We start from the raw sequence: 18,951 nt of genomic DNA, 5'->3' as shown, positions 1-18,951 counted from the left end.
GTCACACGATAATAAAAACAGATCTCGGGGTGTTATCCCTCACAGGTAAGACTCAGCTGTTCTTTCTCGATGTTTTTTGGTCATTTTTAACATTATGTTGACAGCTTAATTAACCACCAGTGTCAGACTATTAATATATATAGCTAGCTATATCGCTAACGTAGTTAGCAGTGAAAGCTGAGACTTTATAAGAATTCAAGGTTTAAATGAATTCTTATTACGTTTTTACTTAGGCTATATTGCCAATTATATAATAAGCTAAATGATGTTTTGAGCACAATATACAGAGTGAGCACTTTGAATGTCTAGATTAATGATGGAGCTGAAGCTTATCTCTTTAATTTCACTACCGTTACTTATTTCCAAAGATGAAGTGGTAACACTTTAGAATAATAGTCCTTTAGTTAATGTTAGTTAATTCATTAACGAACATGAACAAACAATGAACAAACATTGAACTTATTCTATGTATTCTTTTTTCTTCCCTTTTAGCCATTTGCAAACAGGACAAGGACAGCCTTAAGGAAAGCTGTTCTCTGCATTTCCAAGAGACAAGACAATACCTCCCTAGACTAATGTTGTGTTTGTACTAAACCCCGAGCAACCCTGAATGAATCGACAGAATGATCCAGCTCATATTCTAAAGCGATTAATCGTTTGAAAGCATTAATTTATACCAGAAAACAAGACAAAAATACTAAGGAAGAAAATCTCTGCATTAATCACTTAATCGTTTGATTCTGATTCATTCAGACATTTCTAATAATGTTGATACAAATGCTAATACTGCACTCATGTTTATAATAAAAGATGACAATCATTCTTAAAAAAAAACTTAAACCCAGCAAAGAAATAATGGATGTTGCATTAAGTAATTTATTTTCTCATTACATACAGTCGAGTATATTACAGATCTCTTCATACTCTATATAAAATTAGATTCATTGGCGTATATATTCAGATTTGAGAGGTTTAAGGGCAGAGAGCATGATCACTATACAGCGGATTCCTCACTGCTTCCTCACATCAGCAATAGTCTGGGGAAGAAAAAATTATTACACTCTGTATTCCAGTGCTAATATATGAACATCGTGAAACCAAGACATTTGCAGGAGATGCATAATGACCTCAGATATATAATCTACTCAATATATACATTTTTAGATTTTTATTGGTTAATTCTTAAAAAAAGGTCAAAAATATTGTTTTTCTTAGCCGCTGACAGATATTTGTTCTTGTTTTAAACATGAACTCATTTATATTTCAGTAAATGCTTCTCGATTTAAGGATGTTCAGATATTTGAGCTGGAAAACAAGAGCAAGAGCATCATTCTCTGCGGTGAAGAAGAACACCATGCATGACCTTCATCAAATTAAAATCTCTTGTGTTTGTGTCCGAGTCGAACGGTGAAAGAAAAGAGTAAAAAAATAAACCCTGGACAATCTTCCTAAAACATAAATCTGCAGAAGCCTCAATGATTATAAATATGCTTTATCTTTATCACAGTATTTTTTCATCAACACTCAAAAAAATGTACTTTCACCTTTGCTAATTTTACTTAATCCGTTCATGTTATGATTACTTAAAAAAATTTATTTAACAATGTGAACTTGATTTAATCTAGTTCATTCAACAAAAAAGTGTGTATTGTCAGCTTTACTTAAAAATTATTTGTTCAGCCAACATAACATTTTTGCGTAAAGGTAACATATAAGTGAAACCAACACAGACTTGCATCTCATTGGCTGAGGATTTCTGTAGTGTATTATGGGCAGGGCCGTTTGAAAGAATTTGGGTGCCCCAAGCAAAATGGACATAGAGGCCCCCCGTTTCTCTGTCTGTACTTGTACTTTGAACAATGGCAATAAAGTTGACAGATTAATTAAGTGCATTTAAGTGCCATTCAGGTGGGTTTTTAAATAAAGCATTTTCTGAGATGCACATTAAACACCAAACATTAATTTATCTTTTAATTATTGAAAATTAAGCAAACTAAAGTTTTTGTTAAGAGCAGTTCTGTAGATGTTGTTCATGTGTTCACATCCTTATTTAGTGAGACATCAGAAGCGAGACTGAAATCACCGCGAGCGTCACGCACGCTTCAGTGCGTCTTCAAGGAAGACGCGCTTCTGCTCCTTTCATTAACAGAGACACGCAGAACATGCAGGATTCATATTTAAACAGACTGTTCCTGCTTAATATTTACAGATATTAGTCCGTATCGTGGTTTGATGTAAGCGCAATGACCTATTTTTAATTCATTCATTCAAAATTTGGCAAATTACGTGTCATTCTGCGTTAAATTGTAAATTCCGTTTTTATGACTGGATTCCGCGATTCTTGCAATCGAAACACGCCACGACGTTCTCTTTATGTTTGCCTGAGCCCTCAAATCAAAACACTGCTGACTCCTTGCAGTCTGCGATTTCTGATCTGCGTTTTCCTTATCCCGTAAAAAAAAAAAAAACATACTACAGTAACCATATTCCTTCCGTTCGAAAAAAAAAAAAAAAAGCAGAGATCACTTGACTTGGTTGGCTGGCTGCTGTCAGAGACTACTGAGAGGGGCCCCCTTGAGGGGGATCCCGATAACAGTGTCATTACACCTTACTGCATTGACGATCAAAGGGGCGCTCACACAGTGTCGTTGCATTTTATTCTTAACCAGTCGTTGTCTTGGGGCCCCAGGTCAGCTCGGGGCCCCAAGCAATTGCTTGGTTTGCCTGCCTTGTTGCGACGGGCCTGATTATGGGTAATTGTTATTCTGTCACCCTCTTGGAGAAGTGTAGCACCATTAGATAGGTAGATGAGTAATACAATTTATAGCAATTAAGTTGTTCTAATAAGTTTTAGAAAAAAACAAACAAAGAAACAAACGGTTTGAAATGTTGCTTTGTAATTTAAATATGTTTGTGATATGCTTGATAAGCTGTAATTATAGAAAGGTTTTAATGAAAAGTAATTTTAATCAGCTGCTCATGATCCTAATGCAAGGGGGTTGCATTCCTAAAATGGCATTATTCAAATTTTATGTCATCATTATTTAACATTTTCAGGTACAATTAACTCATTTGTTGTTTGTTGACTCTATTAAGGGTTCTTAAGTTTACTTAAACTTATTTTGTAAAATGAACTTAATTATTAAAAACATTGTCCAAAACATTGCAGATTAGTTGGGCTGACACTATTAAATTAAGCTTTGCCCAACCATAGTAAATAAGTTGAATCAACCTTAATAAATTAAGTTGACCCAATGTAAGTACATTAAATTGGAGTAACAGAATTGCATAATGCTGAAATAAAGCAAATTAATCATGTGGAAATCCTTTCCATGATTTTTTTGAGTGAAGCCTTGTGTTCAACTCCATATTTATACTGAAAATAAAAGTAGCTGTGATCTTATTCTTGTTAGCGGCTCTGAAATCAACTGACAGCTGATTGGTTGATTCACAAATGTCTTCACACACAAAAAGTGCTTCATATTCAAACACAGTTTAGATTAACACTCATATAACTGTATTGTCCAGTCCCTCCAGAAAAACGAGGATTTTTTTTGTGATTGTTGCGGGCAAAAATCCTTGATTTTGCGGCAGGTTTTCTTAAAAAATGCGATGGAATATGCGGGATAATTTTTTCAATCTTATGCGATGAAATTGTGGGAACTTGCAAAAACTGTGGTTTGATGAAAAAGAGAAAAAAAGGCGACCCCCCCCCCCATGCAAAACATTGAGTCAAACAAGTTCTCTAGCTTTACAAAAGGAATATTCAACTACTTCTGTAAAAATGAATACAAATAAAATATACGCACAAATATACAAATGCTGTTTTACAGGAATTGCAAAGTGCAATCTCTTATTGCAACGTAAATTATTTTACATTCTACTAATATAGAGGTCGGGATCGTTGCGTCACGTCGCAATGCATTGTGGGAATCGCGGTACAGAAGTAGATGTACTGTATAGTAGGCATTAGGTAACGTTGGTCATTTGGTCATTAATTTTGATTATTTTTTGGAAAATGGTTCAGTATTGCTGTATTGTGAACTGCTGTAATCGGTTTCATGATCGTCAGGGCAAACGCCTCGTGAATCATATTAGTTTTCAACATTTTCCTACTTGGAAAAAAAACACAAGGTGTCTGAAATCACCAAGAGGCGTCAGATGGCTTGGGTCGCCACTGTACGGAGGGAAACCATCACCTTCGATAATATTATAATACATAGTTATGGTGAGACATGTTGTGTATGGTCTCTCTCTCTCTCACACATACACACACACAAACTCGGACACAAACACATTACGTTTTCTCTAGTTTTTGGCCAGTAAGGGAGTCAGTTTAGTGTCTGTATTTTTTGTTTAAACATTTTCTTTTGACCCAATCCTGAACTTAATTTGCTTTTTGATATTTTTGTGCTGACTGTATTTAACAAATTTGAACAACTTGTTTAAAAAAAAAAAAAAAAAAAACTGGAACGAACTTCAAAATAGGAAGTTAAGCGTCTTGTTTTGGTGAATGGTGGGTTGTGTCTGAGGTGAATGTTCGTCAATATTATACCGGATTACAGAACTACCGGAGGAAAACAGTGGATTTTTGCAAGTATGATAGGTGAGTAATTACTCCTGAAGTGTAACAAACCCGCATAGACAAGCTTCATAGCTCGCAGAATCTGATAAGTGTGTGTGTGTGTGTGTGTGTGTGTGTGTGTCACCACTGATGCTTGGTTAATGTTAACATTTCCTTAGTGAAAAAGATTGTTTTCTCCACGTTTAATTTGCAGATCCATTTATGATCTGCAGGTGAGCCTCCAGTGACTTTTTAAAAAGTGAAAGTGACATTTTTAAATTGATCGGAGGTGTAAACGCTCACTCCACAGACCCGGTAGGATAAATTATCAGGGAAACTGAGGCTTGGTAAACTTTCATGTGTTCATAGGGATCGATTCCGCCTACAACCTCTTTTTTTTTTAAGTAGCGTTGTTTGGCTTCATTATTAAGTTTGTCCTTATAGGTATAGGCAACTTTTTTTGTCACGTTCTATAACTTTTTCTGGAGACTGGCTATTATCTTATTAAAAAACTTCTTTGCGATGCCTCTAAAATGGCCGCCGTTACCCACAATGCACCATTCCATGACGTCTACGCCCGAGCTCTATACTTACTACTGTAAGGTTTTGGTACTATTCTGTAACAAAAAAGTACAATCTTACTACTGTAGAGGTGCATCAACTTCTGAATGAAACCACAACAGTCCAGTGTGAAAATGAAAGCTAACTGCGTAGCCGTTAACACTGGCCTAGCATTCGCCATCCTCATCCCTCTCTCAAAATAATTTGCCCCCACTGTCATGTATCACACCGGGTAACTGCTTCGCGCGGTCTTTTGCGCTTATTTTTGTTGGCAGATGAGAATGATTTGCGTGCTTCACCCTGGTTTCACCGCGGGCTTCACAGATGATGTTCACGTCGCGCAATTACGTCACTTAATTAGATTCCCATTTGGAAATAATGGCGATTTACTTGTGTGAAGTAAACTCAACATTTTTCAACTTTCTGCTATATGTGACTTTTTTGCAACGAAAATTATTATTATTATGAAATCATGCTACCAACGCATATTTTGCTTCCTGAAATTGGGATTTTATGCGGTGAAAGTGCGGCGTATTTGAAAAAATGCGACCCCCGCATAAATATGCAGCCCATGGCTGATTATGCATAAAATCATGCGATCGCATAATCGCGTTTTTCTTGAGGGACTGATTGTCTGTGTGAGAGGAATCAAACAATCAAATCCTGCGATAGTTTACTCTTCCTCAGCCTGAACAAGTGTTTTTTTTTCTGCTGAACACTAAAGAAGATGTTTTTTTGAGTGCGAACAGTTGACGGCACCCATTGACTTCTATAATAGAGGAAGAAATACTATGGAAGTGAATGGGTACCATCAACCGTTTGGTGTTTAAAGCATCATCTTTTTAGCATTCAGCACAAGACAGAAACTCGTACAAAAAAAATATATAATTTTTACATTTTATTACAAAAAAATATATATGTATAAGCACACACAGTTAAACTTTTATTCCTAACTAGTAATTCCCAAACCAACCAACTATGTGTCATTGTTGTTAACTAAGACTGAAACTACTAAAAACAGTTTTCTGTAATTGAAATAAAGCTAAAGTAAAATGATATAGATAAATCGTGTAAGCTACTACTAAATATTGTAGAAACTTAATTTTCTGTAAAGTTGCGTTGTAATAATTTGTAAAGTAAAAAGCACTATACATTAAATGAAAACAGTACTAAAATTAAAGTAGTAACTTTTTACAAAAAGTTGAAATGCTAAAATTATTAAAACTGACATAAACATAAAGGCTAAAAAAAAATTATAAAACTAATTCCTAAACCTCAAACTGCAACCATGAGGCTAAAAGCTATGGTATGTGTCACTCTGAGTAAGTGCTGTAACAGTTTATAAAGACCTTGATGTTGTTTGGACTCCAGAACCGTGTGTGTGTGTGTGTGTGTGTGTGTGTGTGTGTGTGTGTGTGTGTGTGTGTGTTTGTGTTTACCTGGATGTTCCCGTGTGTGGCTCCTGGGATGATCTGAATCCTCTCAAAGTCCCTCCCCAGGATGATGATGTCACAGCCAGAGTAGTTCGCCTGTCCCACTAGCCCCGGACAAAACAACACACACACTCTGACACTGATAATCACAGAGAGTTCTACATATCATCTGAATGTAATGTTTTGCTACTTTTTTTTTTAAATCGTTAATTAAATCGTTAATAATCTCTGCTGCTGCTGTTACACTCACAGTCACGAACAGCTTGAATCATCTGGACTTTTTGAGTCAAATATTTTGGCAAAATTTTTTGGCATTTTTATTTTTTATTATTTCTTAACATATCAGACAATATGTGCCTTCATTTTGCATGCATCTTGTTTATTCTAGCTTATAAACTTTTTGTTGTTTTTGTTTTGTTGTGTTGTGTTGTTTTTATCCTCATATGTAAGTCGCTTTGGATAAAAGCGTCTGCTAAATGAATAAATGTAAATGTAAACTTATCAAATTATGGCTTTGTTTCCTTACATGAATACTGAAATATTCAACTCAAATAAACACTTTCTTGTATGATGCAATATTAGAATTAGAATTTAATTTGGGGTCCTGAAATACCCTGAACACTGCACAGAGGTTAAGATGACCATTGCTACAAAAATAAAATAAAAATTGAAACTCATCCTATTTTGTTTTCATTTTCCATTATACAGTTACTGATGCTATGGACTGTGGGATTACTAACAGGCTATTAACAAAAATCTGTCTCTAAACCTCTTTTCTCTTTATTAAAAGTTGATCTAGACAAATACATGATATAATCAAATGTTTTGCAAATCCGCATGAAAGGCCTGACCTCAAATGATTCGTGATTAAACACGCTTCGGAGTCCCTATCTGAATCAAATGTTTAGCGAACTCCGAAGCCCCGATCAAATGATTCGCGAAACGCGCTTCGGAGTCCCGCTCTGAATCAAATGTTTTGCGAACTCCGAAGCCCCGATCAAATGATTCGCGAAATGCGCTTCGGAGTCCCGATCTGAATCAAATGTTTTGCGAACTCCGAAGCCCCGATCAAATGATTCGCGAAATGCGCTTCGGAGTCCCGATCTGAATCAAATGTTTTGCGAACTCGCTCCAAATCCCAGATCTCAGTTATTTTCCTGTGAAAGCGTTCATTCGCTTGCCGAAAAATGGCGGAGACCAAAAGTATTCAGATGTGTATAGTGCAGTAGTGTAGCCAGAAAAGAGACTCTGGGTGTGCATATGAAAATCTGGGTGTGACACATTTATTGTCAGATTACTGTGCAAAATTATGGGATAGTATTTTTGTCACACTGCTTCAGTCCAACCATACTCCTAGTGTTAATTTGCAGGTCGTGTCAAAATGTAGTTAATTGTTAAATGTAATAATTTTCTTCCAAATACAATAATTTTGAACTTTAGCTATTTCATTATGTTTATTTTTCATTACAATTTATTCACTTTAAATAAGTTATAATATATAATTATAGGATTAAAATGAATTGTAGCTGCTCAATATAGATCTTATATTTGCGTGCTGAGGCGCAGGTTTGCGCGCTTCGGATGAGCGCATGCACAAATCTTCTCACTGCACGCGCGAACTCGCTGCCTCTGGCTCTTAAATGTTTAAACTGACAAAGCTTAAATAAGTTTAGTTTAAACACAGATATCAGCAGCACCCAGGTGATGACGGAATAAATTACTGCTCATATACAGCATTCGCGTTGAACAAGAGTGAATGATTTGTCCAGGGTTTTTTTTTCATGTTTTTGTAATGTCTGGGAAGCCAGAATGCACATGCATCAACAGAAACATTTGTTAGCTGAACCCTGTTTTTTTTACGTGCCATTTATAGCAAGCCATATTACAGATGATATTACAGATGCTTTGTCAGATTTAAGTTAAAACGCGTGCCGAACCGTGTGTGGTGAACCGAACGGTTTTTCAGCGAACCGTGCCATCCCTATTACCTCAATAATCAATCAATTACAGGCCTCATGCCCGAGCAGACGGATATGAGTACATCTCATCACACCGGCACCCGCGTCTAAATCAGTTGTATGGTCTGGTTTTCAGTCTAAAACAGTTTCATCTGTTTCGGGAGGTGCGTGCGCAGTCAACTCGCAACGGAGGCTCACACCTTTTTTCTCAGATTTTGAAAAATCTTCGCGATTAAAATGCTTCCATGATCGACTTGTCGATCGCGATCGATGGGTTGGTGACTCCAGATATAGCGACCAACTTTTTTTGAGCAAGTATTGATTATGCGTGTCACAGTCTCAATTTGTGGGACGCATGTATTGGGCTTCAAACGCTGTACGCGCACGCGCTACGCAGAACGGGTGGTCACACTACCTGGCACACCCGTCTAGAGTGTGTCCACCTTTTTGTCTTGGTCCATGTACATGCTGAATCGACAGGTAAAAAAAAAAAGCCTCAAGTCCAAATGTTCATTTATCACCAATTAACTGTTTGACAAACACTTCCTGCTTCGATGTCCAGATCTGAATTTAAAAAAATCTCAAACATGCTACGAAGTTCCGATCTGAATCAACCGAGTCGCGAACAGGCTCCGAAGTGCCGATCTGAATCAACCTGGTCCGAACAGGCTCCGAAGTGCCGATCTGAATCAATCGAGTCGCGAACAGGCTCCGAAGTGCCGATCTGAATCAACGGAGTCGCGAACATGCTCCGAAGTCCCGATCTGAATCAACCGAGTCGCGAACATGCTCCGAAGTGCCGATCTGAATCAACCGAGTCGCGAACATGCTCCGAAGTGCCGATCTGAATCAACCGAGTCGCGAACAGGCTCCGAAGTGCCGATCTGAATCAACCAGTCTCGAACAGGCTCCGAAGCGCCGATCTGAATCAACAGAGTCCGATCTGAATCAACGGAGTCGCGAACATGCTCCGAAGTCCCGATCTGAATCAACCGAGTGGCGAACAGGCTCCGAAGTGCCGATCCGAGTCGCGAACAGGCTCCGAAGTGCCGATCTGAATCAACCGAGTCGCGAACAGGCTCCGAAGTGCCGATCTGAATCAACCGAGTCGCGAACAAAAAAAAAAAAAAAATATATATATATATATATATATATATATATATATATATATATATATATATATATATATATATATATATATATATATATATTCTAAGTGAACAACAATAGCCCAAGTTTAGTAAACATTTTTTATTGAGACTATAAAAAAATAATTCTGCATCTATTTTTAGGTTTTAGGCTACGCCACTGGTATAGTGTGCCTTTGTGTTCTAATATAAAAAAAAAACGTATTTATCATTTCATAGTGTTCCCACCGACGATAATAAAAAAAAAGCGTTGAAATTGGGCTAAGGCAAGAGGAGGAGGCGACAATTACTGTGAGGAAAGGTACTTTAGTGTGTGCTAAGCACGGAGGATGACGTCAGTGTCCAACCGCAGTACGGTCGATCTCGCACCGTGGGCTGTGCCTTTCAGATTTGCGTGGAAAAGTTGCGGAGACGTTAAATCACGCGTCAAAACGGGATGTTTGTGGTGCAGAGCAGTAAATGTGAGATGGTGCAGGAGCATGATTACAACAGCCGTCCAGTTCCAGGTGAGTGTAATGTGTTAACTAAAACAATAACTTATATTAAAAGCGTATCGGCAACTAGACATTAATCAAATATAGTATGTTTTATTTGTATTGTTAGATCTAACATTATACATTTAATGTAGCACATGGTAGCAGTTATGCTAAAAGTCGAGCAGGTTAGTGAAGCGGTGTTTTTATACTTTTGCCATCACCCTTTAATACTGCTCTCCTTCTGGCTGAAGTCACACAAAATTAACAAAGACATTTAAAGTTATCAATAAAATCCACAACAATGTAGGAAATACGAGCAGTTGAACAAACATCTGTTGTAAAAGCAGAATTAAAATTATTTTATTATAGGTTGTAGGTTATTTAACTTTGAATTGATGTTCTAAGTAACTTTCCAAATGAATGAGTTGTTTTTATTAAAGTGTTATTTAACAAAAAATAATACATATATTGTTGTTTGCTTTATGTTAATTAAGTGCTCTTGCTGAGGCATGGGAAAAATAAAGGAGCTGGAAAAAACACCTGCTAATGACATCAGCATCATCTACACACATGCTAGTGACATCAGCATCATCTACACACCTGCTAGTGACATCAGCATCATCTACACACCTGCTACTGACATCAGCATCATCTACACACCTGCTACTGACATCAGCATCATCTACACACCTGCTACTGACATCAGCATCATCTACTCAATTCAGTTCAATTCAAGTTTATTTGTATAGCGCTTTTTACAATACAAATAGTTACAAAGCAACTTTACAGAAAATTATGTTTCTACAATATTTAGTAGTAGCTTATGTTGGTGACTGTCAGTTTGTGCATGTTTGACAGGATTTTTAGAAAAATTAATACAAGGTGTAGTCAGCCAGACGACGAACATTATTAATATTATTAATTTATAATTATTATATGATGCAGTCACACTTGTAGCAATATTTGTTAGTTCTGTTTGTTGATTCAGGGTTAGCATCCTCTGGGGTCCTCTGAGGGTCAGCATCATCTCTTCCCAGGTGTTCTTGATCCAGACTGGAGCTTGTGTAAATCCTTGTTACCGTGGCAAAACATAAAAACAAAATAGAGACATCATTAGCATGCTGCTGATCCAACAAAGTAAAATTAGTTTAAACCCAAGCTAATGAATAAGAATGCACATTGATCAGATGCAACTACACTCACAATTTAAGAGATACATTATTGGAATGCTTGGCGAAAGAGATGCGTTACTCACCTGCTAGTGACATCATGCTCCTCCTCACCTGCTAGTGACATCATGCTCCTCCTCACCTTCTAGTGACATCAGCATCATATACACACATGCTAGTGACATCAGCATCATCTGCACACATGCTAGTGACATCAGCATCATCTACACACCTGCTAGTGACATCAGCATCATCTACACACCTGCTAGTGACATCATGCTCCTCTACACACCTGCTAGTGACATCATGCTCCTCCTCACCTGCTAGTGACATCATGCTCCTCCTCACCTTCTAGTGACATCAGTATCATCTACACACATGCTAGTGACATCAGCATAACGCGTTTCGGAGTCCCGATCTGAATCAAATGTTTTGCAAACTCGCTCCGAAGCCCCAATCAAAGGATTCGCGAAACGCGCTTCGGAATCCAGATCTGAATCAAATATTTTGCGAACTCGCATCCGAAGCCCCGATCAAATGATTCGCAAAACGCGATTCGGAGTCCCGATCTGAATCAAATATTTTGCGAATTAGGTCCGAAGCCCCAATCATTCGCGAAACGCGTTTCGGAGTCGCGATCTGAATCAATTTTTTTGCAAACTCGTTCCAAAGCCCCAATCAAATGATTCGCAAAACGCGCTTCGGAGTCCCGATCTGAATAAAATGTTTTGCGAACTCGCTCCGAAGCCCCTCAAATGATTCGTGAAAGGCGATTCGAAATCCCGATCTGAAATGAATGTTTTGCGAACTCGCTTCGAAGCCCCAATCAAATGATTCGCGAAACGCGCTTCGGAATCCAGATCTGAATCAAATATTTTGCGAACTCGCATCCGAAGCCCCGATCAAATGATTCGCGAAACGCGATTCGGAGTCCCGATCTGAATCAAATATTTTGCGAATTAGGTTTGAAGCCCCAATCATTCGCGAAACGCGTTTCGGAGTCGCGATCTAAATCAATTTTTTTGCGAACTCGTTCCGAAGCCCCAATCAAATGATTCGCGAAACGCGCTTCGGAGTCCCGATCTGAATCGAATGTTTTGCGAACTCGCTCCGATGCCTTAGATTGTGGTTAATCTTGCAGATCATGACTTATAGCTATATACTCTTCCTCTCCATTCAGTTTGGTAATATAAAGAATCCTCTTTTGAACTCCCACCTCTTCTGTGGGTTTTATTGTTCTGGGTCTGAATTTGGGCTCCTGGGGTCTCAAAAAATAAATATTTTCAATCTTCAAGGTACATTCAAATTACATTACATGAATATGTTACAGTTATACTAAATTAACAGATTTGTAAACCGAAAAAAAAAAATCAACAAGTGAGACAAATGTGAGCTTTCAGTTAATAATTTTCCAAACCTAACTAACTGGAGGCAAAGTTTTTTTTAACTGCACATAGATCACAAACCTCTGAAATCGGTTGATAAATGTGAACGTTATCGTGTTTTTATTTAGTAAAAACCGCAGCTCCCCGGTTTACTTTCATTTGTTTTAAGGCAGTCTTGCCCTCACTAACATGGCGGACGCGTTGACGTATCGCGGCAACGGCTCAAAGCGGCCAAATTAGCTTTCTTTTACTGTCTATGCAAATGAGGCGTTTAGGTATTTATATAGTTTCGTCTATGGTTTCGGAAAGTGATTCACAAACAGTGTTGGGTATAGTTACTTTGGAAAGTAGTTAGTTAGGTTACAACGTTACCATCAATTAAAAGTAATCAGTTATGATACAGCGTTACCTATTCATAAAAGTAACGCGTTAGAGTACTCATGCGTTGCCAACAAATTAAAAGCAGTTCGCAGCGGCTCACACATGACAGACACAGCCCCCGGCCCCTTTAAATGCACCTAGAAGTCGTGACTCCCGACAATGAATAACGTCAGTCATCCGACTAAATTAACACTGCAGGATAACAATAACAGGAAAGACAGTCAGCAATCGGCTATTCCACATGGCGTTTTATTTATTTATTATCACAGAACATATTATTAATCAAAATTCGCACCTACCCAGCCTGGGTAGCTACTGTATATTATGAGCACCACAAGATAACTCCTGATTTTTCTTTTACTTTAAATAATGCAGTTATCAAAGTACAAGTATGCTTACTTGTAAACACAACCTTAAACAGGCTTGCAGATTTAAATCCATTTAAAAATGATGAACAACCAGCCAGCCAATTATCTAACAGAAATAAACAGCTGCCTATCAAACAAAAATGATAACAAACCGAATTAAATCCTTCACTGCCACACAGGCAAATGACAAATCGCTTAATAGCCGAACTAATTATTATTAAAGTGTCACTCACAGTCACAAGCCTAAATTCGCTTTAACACAGTCCTCTGTGTACTCTTCAAAGTAGTGATTAAAACGTAGCGTTAAATTTGAGGTAGAATTTTTGGCGGTCGACAGAAGCTTTTCACCAAAGCAGAGTGTGCAATTTTACCGTTATGTTCTTTTCTTTTTCGTTGACAAATTGAAAATAATGTGCGTACTTCCATAAACCAAACGCTGTCCTCTCTGCCATCTTGCCGGGAGTTCGAAAAAAGAACACCACACACACACAGGGTCAGGCGCAGGGCACAGACGCATCACAGCCATTGACTTTACGATCACAGAGTTTCGGCTCCGCTGATACATCCGCAGGTGGCACAGTAGACCTAGGACTACTGTCTGACAAAAAGCAGGCTGCAGTCGGGATTTTCCTTTCCTTAAAATAACGGATTATTTTTTTTAAAAAAATAACGAAGTTACTGATTACTTACGCACGAAACTAACGCGTTAAGTTACAAATTTCAGGAACAAAGTAATTAGAGTACTCTAACGCGTTACTTTGTAACGCGTTACTTTGTAACGCGTTACCCACAACACTGTTCACAAATTGTCATAAAACCTGAAGGGGAGCAATATTGTAGAATTATAAAAAAAAAAAAAAGTGTTGTTGTTGTTTTTTTTGTTTTTTTTTTAAAGCACACGTGGCTGGGCTATAAAACTAATCCAAAAGACATTTTAACAATAAAAATAGAGCGTAAAACAAGTGAGGACTCACGGTGAATCTATTCATTGAACTGATTATGTGAAAGAATCAATTCGCTAAAATGAATTGGACGTCCAAGTGCTCCTAGATCCAAATTACTTGGCAAAATTTATTGAAAAGTTGGGTCAACATTTTGTGGATGATCAGATTAAAAAACTTGTTAAAGCATTCCAAAATAAAAATAAAAATAAACAAAATAAATAAACGGAGGACCATTTTTTTCTGCACCTCAATTTGGTTATAATTGTTAGCAAAAAGGAATATAGAAGAAAAAAAAAACCAAATCTTTCAAAACCTGAAACATGACTAAAATCTTATTAAAATAATGATAGTGAGTAAGTAGTGTGATGTACTGACCAGCAGGGGTCAGTGTCTAGCTTACTAGTGACAGATAAATTCAGCAGAAAGACCTTTTATGTAAACAGTCCCCCCTCCCCCCCCCCCCCCCCCTTTTTTTAAGTAATTATATTATACATATTAAAGCAGAAAAATCTAAACTTGAGCTCAAAAATAGATACACGCACACATTTGGCAAGCTTGCTTACGCACATATACAAACATAATAGCAAGCACACAGGAGTGACCTTAATTGCACTATTAAAGTTAAAAAAGGATCAAATCCATTACACAGATAGAGCATAAAATGGATAATATTTCCATCTCTGTAATGCACTCTGATTTGATGCATTTAAAACTACTCAAAGAGCATCTGAAAACAGACAAACAAATAAATAATGTATCAAGGCAAGAAAATATACAGTAGGCTATAATACAGTATATTAAAAAGTGTACAGTGATTTTACTAGCTGTTTATAGGCAATAGAGTATAAATGCACATTTGGTGAGAATTAGAAGAGAAGGCTACATATAAAGCAACACAACAGCAGTCTTTGGACATATGAAAACATCCCACTGCTAAACACATTTGGCATTTAAATATCTCTTCTCTAATTTTCTTTGAATGTACAACACTTACATTATACTAAAAGTATAACAAACCAACAGTAAACGGTAGGACTATTTGTGCAACAAACCAGTGTGTTTATGATTATATGATAATGAGTTAAAATAATATCATAACAAACACCAGTTTGCAGCTTAACGTAGTATTTTAGTAGAGCTAAAATAACTGAAAGCTAATGGCACCGGAAGCCTCGCACATCAAGTTACAAATGGATGCACGAGTTAAGGTGGATAGCTGCAACATTTTAATACTAATGTCATTTTTAAGTATTAAAAATAAAAGAATCAAGCAGCAGAAAGGAGAAACCAGGGCCAGTTGTTACACTCCTTTAGCTCAAAATAGTCATTTTGAGAGTGGGTCTTTGCTACAAATATGATTTTGAACATGTATATGACAGGGGGAAAGATACAGGAACATATGATGAGCAAATTGCAGGCGTGTTGTCACACTAAGGGAACTTGACATTGATTAAACAGCCTATAACAGGCGTTTCAGCAAAATATAAATACAGTTAAAAACACAAAGCAACTTGTGAAATGATAAGGAAATATCAAACCACTGTTTTTGCCAATCGAAGTTGAAGTTAACAAATTTTGCAGAATTAAACATATAAAACATAACTTGCCTGGTTACCTGTAGGCCTATCTCACTCAAAAATCTTAATATTTCTCTTTACAAATGTTAATACTGTAAACATGTACATACATACAGCTAAATACATACACATTCAAAACTGCCATATTTCAGTTTAACATTCCCCTTAAAGTAATAAATAATTTGAAGGGCAGCAGTAGTATATTTTGATAGGCTTTTCTCTATATATGTACATACTTTAATTAAACCCACCAAGAAACCCCCAAAAGCAGCAGTTTTGTTCTGATGAATTGCACATTTTTACCATGCTCTCTAATGAACTCTGTTAAGTGTGTTAATTCACAGATATACTGCAGCCCAAATACTGTATATTCTGGCTGTTTAAGCCATTTGTTGTCATATCGACTGAGCAATACAATCTGTATTAAATAAAACTGTTGGATTCAGATGTTCATGGTTTCTGGAGGTGTTGAGGTCTGTATATTAGAGGCACCGGTGAATTTTAATGACTCTAGAATGGAGTGTCCATTTGACTTCCTTTGGCTCCAACAGGGACGACAATGTAACTCCCCTCTTGATATCGCATCCAACGTAAGCGTATTTCTTTCTGAACCTAACAGACAAACACATGTACTGCATAATATATAAACACAAAATCTCAGGAGACACTTTGATCAAAACAAAACTGAAATATAACATTATCATTTACTTTTATTCTGATGTTTTAATCAGCTGTTTGGACTCTCATTCTGATGGCACCCATTCAATGCAGAGGATCCATTGGCGAGAAAGTGATGTAATGCTACATTTCTTTAAATCTGTTCTGATGAAGGAACAAACTCATCTACATCTTGGATGGCCTGAGGTGAAGTACATTTTCAGCAAATTAAAGTTTTTGAGTGAACTGTTCCTTTAATATATTGGCTGTTAAAAATGATTTTCATTAAATGCAAGGCTGAAATACAATGCATTATTATTATTCATCCTTAATTGTGTATTGGCCTTTAAGCAGTCCTCTTGTTAATTCCCCAGTCTGTTTCTTAATCAAATTAACAAAGACTGGCAAACATGTTTGTGAAAGATTTTATTAGGCCAGATTTTGAGTACAAATCTTGTTTAGGCATCTGAGGACTCTGATTATCTCCATTCAAAAACAAACATGACTTGCAGAATCGACATTAAACAAGCTGATTAAGTCCAGATACTTGCATGCATTTTTACATTTGTTAAAAGCAAAAGGGCATTGCACTTTTGGAATCTAGCTTTCAGCACATTATTTGAATTTTGGTGTTTGTTTTGTATTTTTCTGATGTGTGAGAGCTGCCACACAATGATCACTCACCTCCTGGTTCAGGAAACAGTAGAGAACTGCCACAATGAGGCCCTTAAGAAAATCATTGAAGACAAAGTCATTTTCTGTAAATTGAATAAAATGTTCTTCAGATCAAATATCTACAAATATTATAGCTCCATTTCTCTCCCTCTCCCTTTCATCTCAGTGTTTTGAGACAAAACTATTTTATGCTGTTAAAACTGGTTACACCATTCATGCATAATCATGCATGTATCTATGTTTCTGGAGTCATCTGGATCAGATTCTAAGCCTTCAGAAGTATCCATGAGATTAAGTGTATGACGTTCTGGAGAAGCGGATAATTCCACACTAATAAGTTAACATCCAACAGCTTACACATTTTGCAGGTGTCATATAAACATGATAGGAATCGTTCATTAATTCTAATGCTGTTAATCGTTCTGTAGAATTCAAAAGGAACAATTCTGAAGAATGTTTGTGCTTTTGAGTTAAATGTCAAATTTGTTATTTTTAATCAAATCAAAAACACACAGCGCAGAAACTGAAGTCCAATTAATGAACAAACGACTTTTCTAAACTGCTTGTTTTAGCGAGTTAAAAACATACAGCACAACTAATGAAGTCATTTTCTCAAAGAAATGACTCTTTTAAATAGAATAACGTTATTATAGATGATCAAAAACAGACCAAACAACCAGTGTAGTCTGATAAACAAGCAAATGAATAATTTAGCACATTATAATCAATGTCTAGCACAAGAAATTGAGTTTAAAGATGGTATCCATCTTCTATCCATACTCTTCAAATTTCTACAGGTTGTATATATAGATATCGAACCTGTCACTAGGACCGCCATAGCCTGTAAACAGCAAATAGAAATCTGAAAACTTGAGTTGCCTCTTTGCCTGACAGTCATTTTGCACATTCATCTCAAGATAAATGACACAGTTCAATGTTACCCTTCTCAAAAAAGTAATTAGCACGAAGAAAAAAAAACGCATCACGGACATCATATTAAACCTTTACAAGAAGGTAACAGCCTTCCTGTTATCTTTCTCGAACTCCTGCATGGAATTCATTTTTAAAATTAGTCGTTGGCTCTTCAGGAAACTCAATTAGTGTTCCATCTAACTAAGTAATATCTCTAAAGCCCCCATGTCCATCTCCTATCTCAAGAGATCAAAGGTGAGTATGAGGTCAATGAAAAGAACTGGTTTAATAGAGTCATTTGTTCGTGATTCAGACTATACAGTTTGTGCTTGTGCAAAAATTACCTGTATTACAGTGTATGATGTAGCTGTCCATCGGTGTAAACAATGTGCAAAGTAATTAAACCAAAAAGTAAACGATTTATAAAGTTATTGGCTTCTAAAGTAAGGAGTCAACTCTGAATCGCTGAAACAAGCATCTCCGAAGTATGATTATGAAATTATGTGTTTGTTTTCTCCCGAGCATCTTATGAGTATGTGTGCTGTCTGCAGCCTGTCTGCGCTGATCTTCATTTACAAACACGTCATTAAAATGAAGTGTAACTCCGTGAATACTCAACGAAGAGACATGAGAGAGATATCCATAGAAAGCTTGACATGTCTACTTTAAAACTAAACAAGTGCTGGCGAAAACAGATATTCTGTGATAAAGTAATCCATAGGAAAACAACGCTATGTCTGTTT

The 18,951-nt window shown here is 36.9% G+C and overlaps 1 protein-coding gene across 1 annotated transcript in view; it reads right to left on the bottom strand.

The window, feature by feature from the left end:
- Positions 1–14,886: 14,886 nt before the first annotated feature.
- ghrhrl (growth hormone releasing hormone receptor, like) overlaps positions 14,887–18,951 on the bottom strand; it is a 32,322-nt gene continuing 28,257 nt past the window's right edge. Inside the window, exons 13-14 of the mRNA XM_026199071.1 lie at positions 17,306–17,347; positions 14,887–16,576 (exon numbers count right to left, since the gene is read on the bottom strand). Of these exons, the coding sequence (XP_026054856.1) occupies positions 16,475–16,576; positions 17,306–17,347 (144 nt within the window). The 3' untranslated portion in view covers positions 14,887–16,474. The remainder of the gene's footprint in view (positions 16,577–17,305; positions 17,348–18,951) is intronic.

The sequence above is a fragment of the Carassius auratus genome, chromosome 23 (assembly GCF_003368295.1).
Source record: "Carassius auratus strain Wakin chromosome 23, ASM336829v1, whole genome shotgun sequence".
Taxonomy (NCBI): domain Eukaryota; kingdom Metazoa; phylum Chordata; class Actinopteri; order Cypriniformes; family Cyprinidae; genus Carassius; species Carassius auratus.
Note: the sequence above shows the minus strand (reverse complement) of the source record. Positions and strands in the feature narration are given on the sequence as shown.